The 21,243-nt window shown below is 39.9% G+C and overlaps 1 protein-coding gene across 1 annotated transcript in view; it reads left to right on the top strand.

The window, feature by feature from the left end:
• CR1 (complement C3b/C4b receptor 1 (Knops blood group)) overlaps positions 1-20,748 on the top strand; it is a gene marked incomplete at its 5' end in the record, with an annotated part of 113,235 nt that extends 92,487 nt beyond the window's left edge. The window contains 5 exons of the mRNA XM_082612243.1: positions 2,289-2,474; positions 4,312-4,335; positions 5,358-5,433; positions 16,609-16,713; positions 19,172-20,748. Coding sequence (XP_082468369.1) covers positions 2,289-2,474; positions 4,312-4,335; positions 5,358-5,433; positions 16,609-16,713; positions 19,172-19,184 — 404 coding nt within the window. The 3' untranslated portion in view covers positions 19,185-20,748. The remainder of the gene's footprint in view (positions 1-2,288; positions 2,475-4,311; positions 4,336-5,357; positions 5,434-16,608; positions 16,714-19,171) is intronic.
• Positions 20,749-21,243: the final 495 nt, after the last annotated feature.

The raw sequence follows: 21,243 nt of genomic DNA, 5'->3' as shown, positions 1-21,243 counted from the left end.
TCCCCATGGGGCTGTCTACATGACCCTGGGGGCTCAAGGCTCATGCAAGCCCACCGTAGGTCGGGGCCAGGTCCCTATGTGGCTGTCTGCATGGCCCAGAGGGACTCAGGGCAGGTGCTCTCCTGCTGGTGGGTGGGGCCAGGTCCCCACATGGCTGTGTACATGTCTGGGTTGGGTTGGGCTGGTACAGGCCCACTGGTGGTGGTAAGCCTCCAGCACTAATAGGCTAGAGGGAGGATTTCCAAATGGCGTTTGCTAGCACTGGTGTTATCTCGGTAGAATGAGCTCCCCAGAGTGGCTGCTAACAGTGTCTAAGGGGAATCCCAGTTGCCTGCTGCCTCTCTGGGAGGCTCTTCAAGATCAGCAAGTAGGGCTTCCCTGGTGGCGCAGTGGTTGAGAATCTGCCTGCTAATGCAGGGGACACAGGTTCGAGCCCTGGTCTGGGAGGATCCCACATGCCACGGAGCAACTAGGCCCGTGAGCCACAACTACTGAGCCTGCGCGTCTGGAGCCTGTACTCCGCAATGAGAGAGGCCGCGATATTGAGAGGCCCGCGCACCGTGATGAAGAGTGGCCCCCGCTTGCCACAACTAGAGAAAGCCCTCACACAGAAACGAAGACCCAACACAGCAAAAATAAATTAATAAACTCCTACCCCCAACATCAAAAAAAAAAAAAAAAAAAGATCAGCAAGTAGGTCGGACTGAAGCTCTTTTCAAACTACTGCCTCTGTGCTGGGACTCGGAGCATATGAGACTTTGCACGTGCCCTATAAGGGTGACATTTTTGTTTCCTATAACCCTCTGGCACTCCCGAACATAAGCCCCACTGGGTTTCAAAGCTAGGTGTTGTGGGGGCTCATCTCCCTGGAGCAGGACCCCTGGCTGGGGAGCCCAATGAAGTGCTCAGACTCCTCACTCCTCGGAGAGGACCTTTATGATTGTGATATTCGTCCCATTTGTGGGTCACCAACCAAGGCTGTGGGTCTTGACTATACCATGTCTCTGCCTCTCCTACTCATCTCATTATGGTTCCTTCTTTATCTCTTTAGTTATGGAAATTTTTTTCTGCTAGTATTCAGGTCATTTTCATAGGTACTTGCTCTGTAAGTAGTTGTAATTTTGGTGTGTCCATGGGAGGAGGTGAGTTTAGGGTCTTCCTATGCTACCATCTTGGACACCTTTCCCTAAAAAGACAAGATTCTTAAATTCCATTCCCAAGAACTCTCTGACATGTTGAGGCAGAGTCCAGAGGTCTATTTTTAACAAACCCATCAAAATATTTTGATGTAGCAGGACCACAGACCATATTTTGAGAAATGCCACTTTACCCTGTTGGTTCTTACTTTAAAAAGAGAACTTAGGCTAATTTTGAGACCATTACAACTGAAAAGCAGGCTTTGCTTGGAAGGTATCAGTGGCAAGGCAGAGAAAGAAAGCAAAACAAAGGATGGGCTTGTTGGCCTAAAACAAATAGACTGCCAGTTATTTCTCCAGCAAAAATGGTCTTGCTTGGAATCAGAAGAGAATTGTGGTTTGGGGTCTGCAGACGTGGTGAGCCACATGCAAATCCCCGCATAGCAAAGGAAGGAGAACTCTTTTAACAAAAGGGAAAAGGAAGTTGTAAGGGCTCTAGCAAACAAAGATTCCATGGCTTTTCCTTGCTGATTTGCTGCCAGGAAAGAAGAGGAGTCTTTCTTCTTGCTGTTGAGCTCTGCTGTCATCACAGTGTGTGAAAGCTCCCCGTTCTGGTCTCCAGACTCTATTTAATTATTTAATTTAAGGTTTCTATTTATTAATTTTTACAAGATAAATGAGATAAAATTAAGTAGAAAATTAATGCCTTAAATTCAGAATCATAATTTATTAATTTCTTTGTTCTGTGTATAGAAATGATCCAGAAATATGCATTTATTCAAGAGACAAACTACCTGTATTAGTTGTATACCTAAAGAGAGTTTAAATGATATTCCTGTTTTCTTATGGTGTGGCCCAAGTGGTTCCAAGGCTGGAACATGGTTATCCTAATTCCTAACCTTTCCACAACTTTCCTGTTGAAGAGTTAACAATAATTTAAAGTATGATAATTTAAAATAATTATAAGCAATACATTTATATTCCCTTGCTTTACATAAAAAGGGAAGTCAGAGAATTTTAAATAATAAGATGTTGTAGGAGAGGTATCAATAATTTTTGATGGAAGACATGACTCATCTTTGCTAAAAGCAAAGTTTCAACTAACAATTAACAATAAAATATCAATTTCTTTTTTTATTTTTCTAATTTCAGAAGTAAAATGTAGCCTCCCACAGATTATGAATGGAATCCAGAAGGAACTGAAAATAAGAAAAGTATATCACTCTGGAGATAATGTAACTTTGGAGTGTGAAGATGGGTATACTCTGGAAGGCAGTCCCTGGAGTCAGTGCCAAGAAGATGACCTGTGGGACCCTCCTCTGGCCATATGTACCTCTCGTAAGTGCAAGTGCAAGGAATGTAGGTCCTTCCCAGCCATGGTGGTTCATTCATTCATCTGTACTGACACTGAATGTGGTGGTGTGCCATATGGTGTGCATTAGCTAAGAGCTAAGGAGTGCACTAAGAGTCCTTAATTCTTCCCCAAAAGCCCTTAGCAATGAGAATAAGGCAAACCTTGCTCCTCACACTTCTTAACCCATCCATCTCTCCTCAGGGACTCCTCTGAACCTTTTTTGCCCATTATCACTCTATTGCTGCATACAGTGCACAGTAATAATTTGATTACATCCTATGGGTCTTAAAATTCAGTAGCAGATTAGTGGTAGAGCAGGCCTTCAAGAATGTTTTCAGCATGAGTCGGGGATCACCTTCCAACTTGCAGAGACTAGCTGGCCGGTCTCCCACACTGGTGTAGACTACAGAATTTTAACCTGGTACATTGGATAGAGTGATTTAGGAATCATGTGTCATTGAGATCTGTAGAAGGGTAGCCTTCTGCTGGCAACTAGAGGGTGATGTAAAATAGAAAATCCTATACCTTAAACTTGTACACATCAAGTAACAGATGGGCAAAATGAATAATGAATAACCTTCCTTAATCTAAATTAGTCTTAGCCTTCTCTTCTCCCCCATTCTTATCACTCTTACTTAAAATATGTGGTTGAATACCAAGATTGTTCAAGATACAATTTTTTTACAGTTAATGCCTTAAATGCATTAACAAAGCTCACTCACAAATAATATTTCTAAATTATAAACTTGATACTCCCTTAATATCAAATTATATTCATTTCTTTGGCAAAAAGATCATTGCCTATCTGAATGCCTTTTGAGTATTCAACGATGTGGCTGTGAGAGACAGAAAATTCACATAATTTGGGGGGACTGACCTGCCAGATATTAAAATAGAAAGTCACAATACATATATCATTTTATATCACTGAAAATAGACTTATCTTTATTAAAAATGGAATAAAGTAGATATTAATAAAATAGAGCTAGTATAAATAGAAATTAAAGTATCTTACAGAAAACAATCTAATAACGGAGACATAATCAAGCCAAGGGGAAGAAAAAGATGATCAAATAGTACACGTAGCACTGAAAAAATTTGGAACCTTTCTTTTTATCTTACAATAAATACCAGATGTAATAAATAGTTAAAAGTTTTAAAAGTCAACATAGGAAAGCAAAAGTAGAAAAGGAAAAAAAAAGAAGATAAAACAGCTAGAAAAAGAAAAACAACTTTTGGAAATTTTTGATATGATAGAGAAAATTATAAAAGGTAAACAAATTTGACTTAGAACTTATGAACTTTGAAAAGTAAATAAGAAAGCAGTAGACAGATGAGAAATATGTTAAAAATATAATGAAGTGTTAATAGTGTTATACACGTAGCAGTAGTGGTGGTTGTGGTAATAATAAAGGTTGTAAAAGTTAACATATGTTGAGCACTTAATTCAACTGTTCAAAGATTAGATAGATATTCTATAACTATGTAAAAACGTAGATGCATGAGAAAATGTACTAGATAAAATATTTCAGGATAGTAGGATTATGGATGATATTTTTCTTTTGTTCTGTTTTATAAACTTTCTGCTCTAATTATACTACTTTTATGACAAAATAGTAATTTTAAAAGAAAAAAACAGACTTTGCTGAGTACACAAAGTAATATGAGATTGTGTGAGTAAAACCAATGGCTTTTTATATTAGAAAAAAATTAAGAATCTGTACAGAAAAAAATCAGGATGAATTATAACTGGCTGAGAGCTCCTGCTTGATCATGTTGTGTGCCAGACTGATGTTTTTTGTGGCTTTTGCTTCCTTTTAGGCACGAGTGATGATCTCATAGTTGGTAAGTTTTATGAAGGGTTTGCTGAGGAAACATCCTTAACAGTAGGTATCCACTGATAATAAGTGAAATGTAAAACAAGAGATCAAAATATCCTAGACTGCAATTTTAATTAAAAAGAAAAGAATAATGAATTCAGGCCATAGTGTAGCAAAACTGGTATCCTTATATGCATATAGAGTGAGTGTCCTTTATCAAAGTTTCTTTACTATCTTTGAACCATTATAAAAAAAGAACCATTCTTCGTATTTTAGTGTGTCTGGAGAAAGCAACGTGCTCTTTAGTTTATAACCTGGGAATAGTCTTCAGGATGGTAGTCATGCCCATTTGCATAAATTGAAAGCCACAAAGACCAATTTTCTAAGCCCATTTCTGTGATCTGCCTGTGTGAGAGGAATAGTTTTGTGGTAGAATTTCTAAGACAGTAGAGTCTGCTGCATAGAGTAACTCGTGCCTTGCACCTCACACAAGAGATGTGTGCAGGGTCATGGCGAGCTGAGCAGAGGAGCTCCAGTGCTTGTTCTCACCCACTTATTGAAATGCTGCTGTTGGACAAAGGTCACAAACTGCTCTCTCACTGCTCATTTATAACCCTGTGGTAATAAGACTAATATGCTAGATTAAACCAGGAATGGGGGGAAATCTTAAAGATAAGCCTGTGGGGGGTGTTTTTTAAAAACAGAATTTATACTTACTTTTTGTTGGTTTTTTTTTTTTTTTTTTTTTTTTTTTTTTTTTTTTTGCTGTACGCGGGCCTCTCACTATTGTGGCCTCTCCCGTTGCGGAGCACAGGCTCCGGACGCTCAGGCTCAGAGGTCATGGCTCACGGGCCTAGCTGCTCCATGGCATGTGGGATCTTCCCAGACCAGGGCATGAACCCGTGTCCCCTGCATCAGCAGGCGGACTCTCAACCACTGTGCCACCAGGGAAGCCCTATACTTACTTTTTAAAAACTCATTAAGACACAGTTTGAAATCTACAGGTTATATTTTCCATGCATTTAATTACCATGTTTTACTGCCTAGGCATGTCCTTTGGTATGGTCCTCTTGATTTTATCCGTCATTGTTTCCTGTTTGATAATTCTAAAGTGCAAAAAAGGGTAAGTACAGCCATATTCTCCTAGAATATGTTTATAACTCTATTTGCTGCTTCTTGGAAGCCAAAGAGATGTAAAAGATGTTGACCTAAAACAGACTGCCAGTTATTTCTCCAGCAAAAATGGGTTTATTTGGGATCCGCAGAGAATAGCAGTTTGAAGTCTGCAACAATGGTGAGTCATATGCAAGTCCCTGCATGGCAAGGGAAGGAGAGTGCTTTTCTTGGGAGGAAAAGGAAGTTGGGAGGGCTGTAGTAAACAAAGAGTCCATGGGTTTTCATTGGCTGAGCCCTTGCCAGGAAAGAAGAGGAGTCTTTCTTCTTCCTGCTGGTCTCTGTTGTCCTCCTAGGGCAGGAGAACTCCCCCTTCTGGTCCCTCAACTCTATTTATTTGAGGGTTTTGGGGATTAATTTTTTACAAAGAAAACCTCAAAAAAGAAATACTACATAAACAGAGGTGATAATTCTTATAAAGAAGGCTGATGACACATATTAGGCATAAAGAAGGATTCACACTATTAAAAACAACAAAATTCAGCTGGGTAAATTTGAAGATCTAATTGGCTTTATTAAAAGATTCATGGGGGCTTCCCTGGTGGCGCAGTGGTTGAGAGTCCGCCTGCCGATGCAGGGGACATGGGTTCGTGCCCCGGACCGGGAAGATCCCATATGCCGCGGAGTGGCTGGGCCTGTGAGCCATGGCCGCTGAGCCTGCATGTCCGGAGCCTGTGCTCCGCAACGGGAGAGGCCGCAACAGTGAGAGGCCCGCGTACCACAAAAAAAAAAAAAAAAAAAAAAAAAGATTCATGGATTGCTCAGGGTATATGCCCAGTAGTGGGATTGCTGGGTCATATGGTAGTTCTATTTGTAGTTTTATAAGGAACCTCCATACTGTAATTCAAAAAGAGTCATGTACCAAAATGTTCATTGCAGCCCTATTTACAATAGCCCGGAGATGGAAACAACCTAAGTGTCCATCATCGGATGAATGGATAAAGAAGATGTGGCACATATATACAATGGAATATTACTCAGCCATAAAAAGGAACTAAATCGAGCTATTTGTAATGAGGTGGATAGACCTAGAGTCTGTCATACAGAGTGAAGTAAGTCAGAAAGAGAAAGGCAAATACCATATGCTAACACATATATATGGAATTTAAGGGAAAAAAACGTCTTGAAGAACCTGGGGTAAAACAGGAATAAAGACACAGACCTACTTGAGAATGGACTTGAGGATATGGGGAGGGGGAAGGGTAAGCTGTGACAAAGCAAGAGAGAGGCATGGACATACATACACTACCAAACGTAAGGTAGATAGCTAGTGGAAAGCAACCGCATAGCACAGGGAGATCAGATCGGTGCTTTGTGACCACCTGGAGGGGTGGGATAGGGAGGGTGAGAGGGAGGGAGATGAAGAGGGAAGGGATATGGGAACAGATGTATATGTATAACTGATTCACTTTGTTATAAAGCAGAAACTAACACATCATTGTGAAGCAATTATACTTCAAAAAAGTTGTAAAAAAAAAAAAGAACAACAAAAAGATTCATGGATTGGGCAGCATCCCATTTAGCAACTAGAAGGATGCACAGAGGAGTGGTACAAATGGAAGGTTTTCATAGGAAGAAGGGTGGGGCAAAGGAGCTATTAGGGGAAAAAGGGATTATTTTTAAATCAAGACATCTTCTTTGGGGGCAGGGCAGAGGTGTTAGACAGCAAGGATTTATGAAATTGATTGCCTCTTCTTCCTCTGGGAGGTGGAGAGGACCTACATAACAGATTACCTTATTGATGCTGACCAGAAATTTTCAGACTGGTTGATTAAGATTAATTTCTGCAGAAGGTCAAAACTGCAATTAAGTCTTGGGATCAAATGATTCCATTTTGTGTCTGTTACTTTCTTTAAAGAAATATATATGATAATAAGAACACTTTCTTTGAAAGCATAGAATTTATGAAGGACTCAAATTTTTCAAAAGAGAAAATAGAAGGAATTTTTACAAGGGTGCTGATGAGAATGTTGGTATCCTTGTTTTGATAAAACATTTCAGACTCTGACCTCTATACACTGACCCTATCAGGGCACTAGAAGTTAGAAAGTGTGGCTGCTACCCAGGCTGCCAGTGTGGAAGAATTAAGGTTTTGCATGGGTATTTTTAAAAAATAATAATCTTGGAGATTGGTTCAAGATGGCAGAGTAGAACGACATGCTCTCACTCCCTCTTTTGAGAACAACGGAATCAAAACTAACTGCTGAACAATCATCAACTGGAAGACACTGGAACTCACCAAAAAAGATACCCCACATGCAAAGACAAAGGAGAAGCAACAATGAGATGGTAGGAGGGGTGCAACCACAATAAAATCATATCCCACCCAGTCACACTGGGTGGGTGACTCACAAACTGGAGAACACTTATTCCACAGAAGTCCAGCCACTGCAGTGAAGATTCTGAGCCCCACGTCAGGCTTCTGAACCTGGGGGTCTGGCAATGGGAGGAGGAATTCCTAGAGAATCAGACTTTGAAGGCCAGCGGGATTTGATTGCAGCATTTTGACAGGACAGGGGGAAACAGAGACTCCACTCTTGGACGGCACACACAAAGTAGTGTGTACATTGGGACCCAGGGGAAGGAGCAGTGACCCCATAGGAGACTGAACCAGATCTACCTGTTAGTGTTGGAGGGTCTCCTGCAGAGGGGGGGGATGGCTGTGCCTCACCGTGAGGACAAAGACACTGGCAGCAGAAGTTCTGGGAAGTATTCCTTGGTGTGAGCCCTCCCGGAGTCCACCATTAGCTCCACCAAAGAGCCCAGCTAAGCTCCAGTGTTGGGTCGCCTCAGGCCAAAAAACCAACAGGGAGGGAACCCAGCCCCACCCATCAGCAGACAAGCAGATTAAAGTTTTACTGAGCTCTGCCCACCACAGCAAGAGCCAGCTCTGCCCACCACCAGTCCCTCCCATCAGGAAACTGCCACAAGCCTCTTAGATAGCCTCATCCACCAGAGGGCAGACAGCAGAAGCAAGAAGAACTACAGTCCTGCAGCATGTGGAACAAAAACCACATTCACAGAAAGATAGACAAGATGAAAAGGCAGAGGGCTATGTACCAGATGAAGGAACAAGATAAAACCCCAGGAAAACAACTAAATGAAATGGAGAGAGGCAATCTTCCAGAAAGAGAATTCAGAATAATGATAGTGAAGATATCCAGGACCTCAGAAAAAGAATGGAGGCAAAGATTGAGAAGATGCAAGAAGTGTTTAACAAAGATCTAGAAGAATTAAAGAACAAGCAGAGATGAACAATACAATAACTGAAATGAAAACTACACTAGAAGGAATCAATAGCAGAATAACTGAGGCAGAAGAACGGATAAGTGAGCTGGAAGACAGAATGGTGGAATTCACTGCTGCAGAACAGAATAAAGAAAAAAGAATGAAATGAAGACAGCTGAAGAGACCTCTGAGACAACATTAAATGCGAGAACATTTGCTTTATAGGGGTCTCAGAAGGAGAGGAGAGACAGAAAGGACCCGAGAAAATATTTGAAGAGATTATAGTGGAAAACTTCCCTAACATGGGAAGGGAAATAGCCACCCAAGTCCAGGAAGTGCAGAGAGTCCAATACAGGGTAAACCCAAGGAGAAACACACCTAGACACATAGTAATCAAATTGGCAAGAATTAAACACAAAGAAAAATTATTGAAAGCAGCAAGGGAAAAATGACAACATAGAAGGGAACTCCAATAAGGTTAACAGCTGATTTCTCAGCAGACACTCTACAAACCAGAAGGGAGTGGCATGATATACTTAAAGTGATGAAAGGGAAGAACCTACAACCAAGATACTCTACCCAGCAACGATCTCATTCAGATTCGATGGAGAAATCAAAACCTTTACAGACAAGCAAAAGCTAAGAGAATTCAGCACCACCAAACCAGCTCTACAACAAATGCTAAAGGAACTTATCTAAGCGGGAAACACAAGAGAAGGAAAGGACCTACAAAAACAAACCCAACACAATAAAGAAAATGGAAATAGGAACATACATAGTGATAATTACCTTAAACGTGAATGGATTAAATGCTCCAACCAAAAGACACAGGCTTGCTGAATGGATACAAAAACAAGACCCATATATATTCTGTCTACAAGAGACCGACTTCAGGCCTAGGGACACATACAAACTGAAAGTGAGGGGATGGAAAAAGATACTCCATGTAAATGGGAATCAAAAGAAAGCTGGAGTAGCAATACTCATGTCAGATAAAAAATACAGAATGTTGTAAGAGACAAGGAAGGACACTACATAATGATCAAGGGATCAATCCAAGAAGAAGATATAACTGTTATAAATATATATGCACCGAAAGTAGGAGCACCTCAATACATAAGGCAACTGCTAACAGCTCTAAAAGAGGAAATAGACAGTAACAAAATAATAGTGGGGGACTTTTAACACCTCACTTACACCAATGGACAGATCATCCAAACAGATAATTAATAAGGACACACAAGCTTTAAATGACACAATAGACCAGATAGATTTATTTGATATTTATAGGACATCCCATCCAAAAACAGCAGATTATACTTTCTTCACGAGTGCGCATGGAACATTCTCCAGGATAGATCATATCTTGGGTCACAAATCAAGCTTCAGTAAATTTACGAAAGTTGAAATCATATCAAGCATCTTTTCTGACCACAACGCTATGAGATTAGAAATCAATTAGAGGGAAAAAAAGGTAAAACACACATACACATGGAGGCTAAACAATACGTTACTAAATAAACGAGATCACTGAAGAAATCAAAGAGGAAATCAAAAATTACCGAGACAAATGACAATGAAAACACAACAATCCAAAACCTATGGAATGCAGCAAAAGCCATTCTAAGAGGGAAGTTTATAGCTTTACAAGTCAACCTCAAGAAACAAGAAAAATCTCAAATAAACAATCTAACATTAAACCTAAAGGAAGTAGAGAAAGAAGAACAAACAAAACCCAATGTTAGCAGAAGGACAGAAATCATCAAGATCAGAGCAGAAATAAATAGAAACAAAGCAACAATAGCAAAGATCAATAAAACTAAAAGTTGGTTATTTGAGAAGATAAACAAAATTGATAAACCATTAGACTCCTCAAGAAAAAGAGGGAGAGGACTCAAATCAATAAAATTAGAAATGAAAAAGGAGACGTTACAACAGACACTGCAGAAATACAAAGCATCCTAAGAGACTACTACAAGCAATTCTATGCCAATAAAATGGAAAACCTGGAAGAAATGGACAAATTCTCAGAAAGGTATAACCTTCCAAGACTGAAACAGGAAGAAATAGAACATATGAACACACTAAAAACAAGTAATGAAATTGAAACTGGCATTAAATATCTTCCAACAAACAAAAGTCCAGGACCAGGTGGCTTCACAGGTGAATTCTATCCAACATTTAGAGAAGACCTAACACCGATCCTTCTCAAACTCTTCCAAAAATTTGCAGAGGAAGGAACACTCCCAAACTCATTCTATGAGGCCACCATCACCCTGATACCAAAACCAGACAAAGATCCTACAAAACAAAGAAAGTTATAGACCAACATCACTGATGAATATACATGCAAAAATCCACAACAAAATACTAGCAAACAGAATCCAATGACACATTAAAAGGATCATACACCATGATCAAGTGGCAGTTATCCCAGGGATGCAAGGATTCTTCAATATATGCAAATCAATCAATGTGATACACCATATTAACAAATTGAAGAAGAAAAACCATATGAGCATCTCAATAGATGCAGAAAAAGTTTTGACAAAATTCAACACCCATTTATGATAAAAACCCTCCAGAAAGTAAGCATAGAGGGAACCTACCTCAACATAATAAAGGCGATATATGACAAACCCACAGCCAACATCATCCTCAATGGTGAAAAACTGAAAGCATTTCCTCTAAGATCAGGAACAAGACAAGGATGTCCACTCACACCACTATTATTCAATATAGTTTTGGAAGTCCTAGCCATGGCAATCAGAGAAGAAGAAGAAATAAAAGGAGTGCAAATTGGAAAAGAAGAAGTAAAACTGTAACTGTTTGCAAATGACATGATACTATATGTAGAGTACCCTAAAGATGCCACCAGAAAACTACTAGAGCTAATCAATGAATGTGGTAAAGTTGCAGGATACAAAATTAATGCACAGAAGTCTCTTGCATTCCTATACACTAATGATGAAAAATCTGAAACAGAAATTAAGGAAACACTCCCATTTACCATTGCAACAAAAAGAATAAAATACCTAGGAATTAACCTACCTAAGGAGACAAAAGACCTGTACACAGAAAACTATAAGACACTGATGAAAGAAATTAAAGATGATACCAACAGATGGAGAGATATACCATGTTCTTGGATTGGAAGAATAAATATTGTGAAAATGACTATACTACCCAAAGCAATCTACAGATTCAATGCAATCCCTATCAAATCACCAATGACATTTTTACAGAACTAGAATAAAAAATCTTAAAATTTGTATGGAGACACAAAGACCCCGAGCAGCCAAAGCACTCTTGAGGGAAAAAAGCGGAGCAGGAGGAATCAAACTCCCTGACTTCAGACTATACTACAAAGCTACAGTAATCAAGACAATATGGTACTGGCACAAAAACAGAAATATAGATCAATGCAACAGGATAGAAAGCCCAGAGGTAAACCCACGCACCTATGGTCAACTAACGTATAACAAAGGAGGCAAGGATATATAATGGAGAAAAGACAGCCTCTTCAATAAATGATGCTGGGAAAACTGGACAGCTACATGTAAAAGAATGAAATTAGAACACTCCCTAACACTATACACAAAAATAAACTCAAAATGGATTAGAGACCTAAATGTAAGACCGGGCACTATAAAACTCTTAGAGGAAAGCATAGGAAGAACACTCTTTGACATAAATCACAGCAACAAATTTTTTGATCCATCTCCTAGAGTAATGGAAATAAAAACAAAAATAAACAAATGGGACCTAATGAAACTTCAAAGCTTTTGCACAGCAAAGGAAACCATAAACAAGATGAAAAGATAACCCTCAGAATGGGAGAAAATATTTGCAAATGAATCAACAGACAAAAGATTAAACTCCAAAATATATAAGCAGCTCATGCAGTTCAATATTAAAGAAACAAACAACCCAATCCAAAAATGGGCAGAAGACCTAAATAGACGTTTCTCCAAAGAAGACATACAAATGGCCAAGAGGCACATGAAAAGCTGCTCAACATCACTAATTGTTAGAGAAATGCAAATCAAAAGTACAATGAGGTATCACTTCACACAATGGGTATCATCAGAAAATCTACAAATATCAAATACTGGAGAAGGTGTGGAGAAAAGGGAACCCTCTTGCACTGTTGGTGGGAATGTAAATTGATACAGCCACTATGGAGAACAGTATGGAGGTTCCTTTAAAAACTAAAAATTGGGGCTTCTCTGGTGGCGCAGTGGTTGGGAGTCCGCCTGCCGATGCAAGGGACACGGGTTCGTGCCCCGGTCCAGGAAGATCCCACATGCCGTGGAGCCGCTGGGCCTGTGAGTCATGGCCACTGAGCCTGCGTGTCCGGAGCCTATGCTCCGCAAGGGGAGAGGCCACAACAGTGAGAGGCCCGCGTACTGCAAAAAAAAAAACAACTAAAAATTGAATTACCATATTATCCAGCAATCCCACTACTGGGCATATACCCAGAGAAAACCATAATTCAAAAAGACAGATGCACCCCAATGTTCATTGCAGCACTATTTACAATAGCCCGGTCATGGAAGCAACCTAAATGCCCACTGACAGACAAATGGATAAAGAAGTTGTGGTACATATATACAATGGGATATTACTCAGCCATAAAAAGGAACAAAATTGGGTCATTTGTGGAGACGTGGATGCATCTAGAGACTGTCATACCGAGTGAAGTAAGTCAGAAAGAGAAAAACAAATAACGTATATTAATGCATATATGTGGAACCTAGAAAGTGGTACAGATGAACCAGTTTGCAGAGCAGAAATTGAGACTCATAAGTAGAGGGAAAACGTACACACACCAAGGGGGGAAAGCAGTGGAGGTGGGCGGGGATTGGTGTGATGAATTGGGAGATTGGTATTGACATGTATACACTGATGTGTATAAAATTGATGACTAGTAAGAAGCTGTTGTATAAATAAATAAATAAAATTTAAAAAAACTAATAATAATCTTTTATAAACACCATTTATTTTTTAAACTTGCCAAAACCTTGCAAGGATTCAGACCTAAATAAAGAAATGGGGGTTTTTTGGGGTTTTTTTGTTTGTTTGTTTTTTATGTGGTACGCGGGCCTCTCACTGTTGTGGCCTCTCCCGTTGCGGAGCACAGGCTCCCGAGGCGCAGGCTCAGCGGCCATGGCTCACGGGCCCAGCCGCTCTGTGGCATGTGGGATCTTCCCGGACTGGGTCACGAACCTGTGTCCCCTGCATCGGCAGGTGGACTCAACCACTGTGCCACCAGGGAAGCCCAATAAATGTTTTTGACTGGGAATAGAACATACACAGCTTGTGTACTAGTTGATTTAATTATAACAAAATCAGTGTGGTCAAAGTCAATGAGATACGAGCAAACTATATCCAGGAGAAACAGTTTGAACTTTGAATGAACAGTTTTCTATAGCAAACGTTCTAAGCAAATACAGTCTCCTAAAGAAGCTTTACAGAAATTGTAGTTTTGATATGCACAGAGGATGCCAATATAAAGTTTAAAAAAACCAAAGTATCACATTAGAACTTCTTGCAAACAATCTAGCCATTTCCTGCCTCTCCCTGAATTGTCCTTTCTCACACTCTTTAAATTCTCTCTTGTCTTCTTGATCTCCACTACACTCCTCACTATGCCCCTCCACAGACAATGAGCTACTTGTGAACAGGGACCACCTACCTACAAGGGACTCAAAATAATTTTTACTTAATGACTTTTGATCTCCACTTTTACAGTAGTCAAGACTAGTAGTAAGAATAGCAATAGCTAACATGTTGTTTACAAAATGCTTTACCATTTGTGGTCTTCTTTGGCCCTCAAAGCAATTCTGTGAAGTAGATAGACCTAATAATATTATTATCCCAAAGCAGAGAAGCCTCTGAGATGCAGAGAAATTCAGTGACTTGCTTAAAATCATATCAGTGGGAAGTTGTTAAGAGTTAAGGCTCCAGTCCGAGTTATCTGAAGCAAAATCATGAACCCTTTCACACATTCTGTTGATAATTTTCTTTGCCCATTTCTGAATCTGATTTTGTATCACTGAATTTCAGTATCTAGAATTGCGTATAGTACAGGGTTGAAATACTTCCTCTTTATTTCAATAATTCTTTTTTTCTCCCTCTATTTTATTGGATTTGTCTTAGCTACTCTGCTATAATGAGTCAGTATCTTTCTAGAGAATGGTAGGCAAACTCTCATTTTTCACTCTATTTTGAGTTATTAGCCTACAAGAGAATTATAATATTTCTGTAAGGGCCTCTGTCTTATTAAGGTTTAGTGACAATTTTCCTATTTGTTCATGCAAGGTTTTTTTCTGTGATATAACCTCACTGGATTGACATTTCACTAGTTCTTTTTTTTTAAAAAAGGTCTTATCTGCACACTTGTTATTTTACTATGTATTTACTACCTCAGTAATTTGTGACAAATTTTAATCAAGAAGTCATGCACTGATTACTGAGAAATAATAGATTCCTCCATTCAGAGCCCAGTAATCCTTACCTGTTGTTTTTGCCTCTGATTCGCTCCAATTTCTATACAAGACAGCCCCTTGTCCACATTCAGATAAAGCCTGAAGTCTTCATTAGTATTATGTGTAGAGTTCAGAATTATTAAGGCCGCTCTCTGGAAAGGCTCGCTGCATTACCCTCTATTCACATTAGCCACCATCAACCACTTGCACAACCATTCTTTGAACACATACTCACTAAGGTTGTATCCTCTCACGCCCCATGTACCACTCAGCATCCAAGACCACTTTCAGGCCATTACTCACCTAACCACCTAGTCACTGCTCCTTGGACGCCCATCCAACATGGCTGTCCAGCCCTCTACGCTTCCTCATGCATGAATCTCAAGTTGCCCTTCTTCATCCTGCGGACACTTTGCTCCTGACTCACAGTCTCCTCTTTGTCTCAAGTGGTGCCACCATCTAACCTCCATGAGAGGGTAAAGAGGAATAATGAGGAAGTACTGGGAAGTGGTGGAGTGAGTGAACTCTTTGTGCTTCCATTCTTAAATCCCTAATGCCAAGCTAGACTTGAAATCTAAAGGTACTAGTATTGTATGATTCATCATTTCATTTATGTAAAGTGAAGTGCTGATTAAATGACCCACAAAGGCAGAGGAGCATACCCGGTAAGACCCTGGGCTTTGCAATAGGTAAGACCTGTGTTCACACTCACTTACTACTATGAGACCCTCAACAAGATACATATCCTGTCTAAACTCTACTTTCCTTCCCTACAAAATAGGGAAAATAATAGATTCTACCTCTCTTAACACAGGTTCTCACATATGGTGAATGTCAGAAAAGTTAACTCTATTTATTGTTATCTACACATGATTGTTATTATTGACATTTAAAAGTAATTAAGTACTTCTATATACTGTCAGTTCTCATATACCTTCATGAAAACTACTGCTGCTCTCCTAACTGTGGGTATTAATGGTACAGAAAACAAAACTTACATCTTCACTACACGGAAAGAAAGAAGCCTTGTGTAAAATTGCAGTGCAAAGCCATTCACATTGTGAAGCCTAACTAAATGTCACAGTATTGTGGTGAGCAATACTTACTAATCAAAATTACATTGGAAATAGTGAAATGTGTTATTTTAAGTATGGACACTTGTCTATAAGCAATTTAGAATCTTCTGACACAATATATAGGATGGTTTTATTATTATTTCCTAACGCAAGTTTTTACTTAGACTTGAAATGTGGGATTTGGTTTTTTTCTTTTTAGATATCTTCAAAGATTTGAGAAACTTGAAGCAAAGTATGGCCTAAATTTTAAAATGAAAGCTACTAATTTCTTTCAACACTGAAAATTATATATTTAAAATATTTTTCCTATTTTTCTCCATTGTCAATTAGCAACAATACAGATGAAAACTTGAAAGAAGCAGTTATCCATTTGCATCCCAAAGAAGGCAGTGGTGTCCATCCTCATACTCTGCAAACAAATCAGGAAAATATCAGGTACCTAATACATAAACTGAATTCAAAACGTTTTCAACAACTCAAATGTTGAAAATGAAAGTAGGATTTGAATATGCTATGGCACTAGTTGGATCACTGATACCAAAGGAGATGGAATGTACTTCAGGAGCTGGAAACGCCTTTGTGGTTTTTTTCTTGGATTGTTGTTTCCAGTGATTTGGGGGTGATGACTCTCAGTGCTCTGCACAGGCAGTTTCTTTTCAAAGCTTTCCTACATTTTTGTGCATTTATGCTATGAACCTTTGAGAATAGTAAGCTTTTCTTTTTCTTTTGGAACCCAAGCATTTACTCAAGGTGCATCTCAATCTGTGCACATTGACCGTTGATCGCCTTTTTAAAAACAGGTAGGAATTCCTTAATGACATTGTCTCAAATTTCCCTTTTAAAATTGGAATTTTGGCCACACTATTTCACAGGAGTAAGGTTAATCATTTGTGGCAACATATGGTTGACAAGGAGTGAGTTAGAGTCTGTAAAAAATTAAGACCTGTGCACCCAGACCAGGTGCAGCGGCAGAGGGGGCAATATAGCCATCTCCAGTGTCACAGCGCCATATTAAAGGACATGAGAATATTCAATGATGCAGTTAACACATGATGTTGGGAAGTCTTGTGAGGTGGAAGGAGAACAATGATGAGGGATTCAGTGGCAGTAATAACTGCGAGTGACAGGTGAGCTGATGAGCCTCATCAGGGGTGTCAATTAGTACAAGAACAGTGTTCCTGGCCTTGAGAAACAGGAGAGGCTTCAGCATGGCCAAGGGAGCATTTGGATATCTTGAACTATACAGTAACTTCTTTCGATCTTACTGCGAGTAGGGGAGAAGGACAGGCTATCTGAAGCTGACCCTCCTCCAAACCTCGAGCTCCTGTTTATTTCCTCTAACAAAACCATCAATCAGAAAAGAGACTCAAGGAATCATTTTTTGTGTTATGAGGGACCTGTGTGTGTTCCAGAATGAGGCTCTTTTTATTTAGTTGCTCAATTCTTTTTTTAATTTTTGGCTGCGTTGGGTCTTCGTTGCTGTGCGCAGGGCTTTCTCTAGTTGCAGCGAGCAGGGGCTACTCTTTGCTGCAGTGCACAGGCTTCTCATTGCGGTGGCTTCTGTTGTTGCAGAGCACGGGCTCTAGGCACATGGGTTTCAGTAGTTGTGGCACATGGGCTCAGTAGTTGTGGCTCGCAGGCTCTAGAGTGCAGGCTCAGTAGTTGTGGTGCACAGGCTTAGTTGCTCTACGGCATGTGGGATCTTCCCGGACCAGGGCTCGAACTCGTGTCCCCTGCACTGGCAGGCAGATTCTTAACCACTGCACCACCAGGGAAGCCCAGTTGCTCAATTCTGAGAACTCTTCCTTTGACAAAAGAAGCAATGAGAAAAGGTCAAGTTATTGTTAGTCTCTTATTGATTTATGATGTCGACTGAAAAGAACGCATAACGTGAGAGTTGTGAGTTAAGTTTTATTTGGGGCAAAATGAGGACTATAACCCGGGAGACAGCATTCAGATATCTCTGAGAAATCGCTACAAAGAGCAGCGGGGAAGGTCAGTATATATGTGATTTTGGCGGTGGGGGGATATATGCAGTCAAGCCCACATTTTTGCAGAAGGTTGCTGCTAGTCTTGTGAAGGTTGCTGCTAGTTACAAGGAGCAGACATCACCATGAAAACTTTTAGTACTTACCTAGATAGGAGGAGATGCAAGAATAAAAATAAAATCTCATATAATCTTCTCCTGAAAATATCTAACTATCTGAAGGCCTGTTCTGCCAGTTTTTTCCAAAGCACAGAGTGCCTCATTCCCGATCTCCACCCTGAACTCCTTTCAGGGGATGTCGAAAGTCAGCAGCTGCAGCAGCTCATGATTTAATCCTTGTAGAGGTAGATGGCAAGTGCCAGATGGTAGTTGGCAATGCAATACTTTTTTGTGCCCGACACAGCAGCCACAACAGAGGACAGTAAACACTTCTTTTATTTATTTATTTATTTATTTATTTATTTATTTATTTATTTATGGCTGTGTTGGGTCTTTGTTGCTGCATATGGGCTTTTCTCTAGTTGTGGTGAGCGGAGGCTACTCTTTGTTGCCGTGTGCAGGCTTCTCATTGTGGCGGCTTCTCTTGTTGTGGAGCATGAGCTCTAGGTGTGTAGGATCAATAGTTGTGGTTCACGGGCTCTAGAGCACAGGCTCAGTAGTTGTGACGCATGGGCTTAGTTGCTCCATGGCATGTGGGATCTTCCCAGACCAGGGCTCGAACCTGTGTCCCTTGCATTGGCAGGTGGATTTGTAACCACTGTGCCACCAGGGAAGTCCAAGTAAACACTTCTTTTAAAACTTGTAATTTATGTGTAATGCTAGCATCATGATTATCAGCATATAAATTCTGGGTAGTTCAGTTGTTGACCACGCTGTCATCTAAATAAAAATATCTTGTTATTTCAGTGTCCTTCCTTGACAAAGTACTATAAAGCTGGAGAACACCTCCAATTAAAATGTTGATTGGGAAGGAGCCAATTCATTTCAACAGAATAAGATCTGAGACTCATAAAATCTTTGAAGTGACTTCACAGAGATGCAAACATGTGCACCTGAAGATGCTGAAGCTCTACCAGTACCTAGTGAAGCACCCTCTTCTTAGCTTGGATTACAGTCACCCCTTCACCCTCTTCTCTTGTGCAGAAAGCACACATTATCTAGTCAGGGGAAAACTACACTTAGGATTTTATAAATAGTCTAACTATTTAAAGAAAAAAAGTGTTGCCTATGATTTCTGTTTGTAAGTTGGTCTTTTTTTTTCAAATGTTTATAATAAGAATGGGCTCATTAGGGCAAATTTGGAAAATGCAGGGAGAAGAGATGAAGAAAAGTCACATTAATTATACTACCCAGTGGTAACCATTGTTAATATTTTAATTCATGTTCTGCTAATCTTTATATATGTTTCTTTATACACATATGTTTTTCTTTCTTAAATACTTTCTTTTTTATTGAATAGAATCCACTCATTTTAGACAGTTGGGAGAAAAATGTACAGTATATCAGTTTTCACTTTCTCAAAGGAAAATAAATTAATTTCTGTTTATTAAAAAGGCATTGGGACTTCCCTGGTGGTCCAGCGGTTAAGACTCCATGCTCCCAATGTAGGGGGCCCAGGCTGGATCCCTGGTCAGAGAACTAGATCCCGCATACCACAACAAAGAGCCTGCATGCCGCAACCAAAGATCCCGCACGCCGCAATGAAGAGGCAGTGAAGATCCTGCGTGCTGCAACTAAAGACCCAGCACAGCCAAATAAGTAAATAAAAAATTTTAAAAAGGTATTAAGTGATTATAGGGGAGATGGGTCAAGACTATTCAAGGGAAATAGCTGGAAAAAAAATTAAGCTTTGGATATTTCCTAAGCTCTATTTCAAAAGCGCTTTGACCTATGTTATTAATTTAAAACTACTAAAATTTAAATAAAAATAATTTTTATCATAAAAGTAACTAGCTTACTTTTGTATCCATTCAGAATACACTAAATTAACTAAGAAAGCATGACTTTTAATAATTTATCAAGCTAATAATATCAGGGAGGGAAAATTTCCCTCTGGAAATTCTTATAGCTGGTCTAAGAATTAAATTGACATCAGACAGATTAACAGGAGAAAATCAAACCAATTTTAATAACATGTTTATGTGGGAGAAACCCAGGAAAACTGAGTAACTCCCAAAATGGTCACAGCACTCCCCTTAAATACCATTTTCAGCTAAAGATGAAGGAGGATGTTGGGGGTAGTGGTTTGGGACTTTAAAGGGGAGGAAGGTAATTTACATAGAGGTGGAAAAACAAATGTTTGAAAAATGCTTGCTGGGCCAGGCAGAGACAATGAGACTCAGAGTAGACTGACCTCTAGGCCCTGCCAAGTTCCCCCCGCCACACCGCTCCCACCACTTCAGCCCATATTCTTTGCACATATCTCTGGATATAGTCCTATTCCAGGAACAATCACTTTATCTAAAATTTTTAAGCAGCTAACAGGGTGGTAACAAGGAAAAGCTTCCTGAGCTTTGTGTTTCTTAAAAATAATCAGCCTAGGGCTTCCTTGGTGGTGCAGTGGTTAAGAATCGGCCTGCCAACGCAGGGGACATGGGTTCAAGCCCTGGTCCGGGAAGATCTCGCATGCCGTGGAGCAACTAAGCCCGTGCACCACAACTACTGAGCCTGCACTCTAGAGCCCGCGAGCCACAGCTACTGAGCCTGCATGCCACAGCTACTGAAGCTGATGCACTTAGAGCCCGTCCTCTGCAACAAGAGAAACCACCACAATGAGAAGCCCGCAACGAAGAGTAGCCCCCACTCACCGTAACTAGAGAAAGCCCGCGCACAGCAACGAAGATCCAGTGCAGCCAAAAATAAATAAATAACTTTACTTAAAAAAAATAATAATCAGCCTAATAATCCTCATGCCAATGAGACACATTTCCAGGTGGCACATTTTATTCCCCTACAATAAACAGGTACTGACACCTTCT

Source organism: Mesoplodon mirus (genome assembly GCF_964341445.2).
Source record: "Mesoplodon mirus genome assembly, chromosome: 3".
In the NCBI taxonomy this organism is placed as follows: Eukaryota; Metazoa; Chordata; class Mammalia; order Artiodactyla; family Ziphiidae; genus Mesoplodon; species Mesoplodon mirus.
This window is presented reverse-complemented; position numbering and strand designations above follow the sequence as displayed.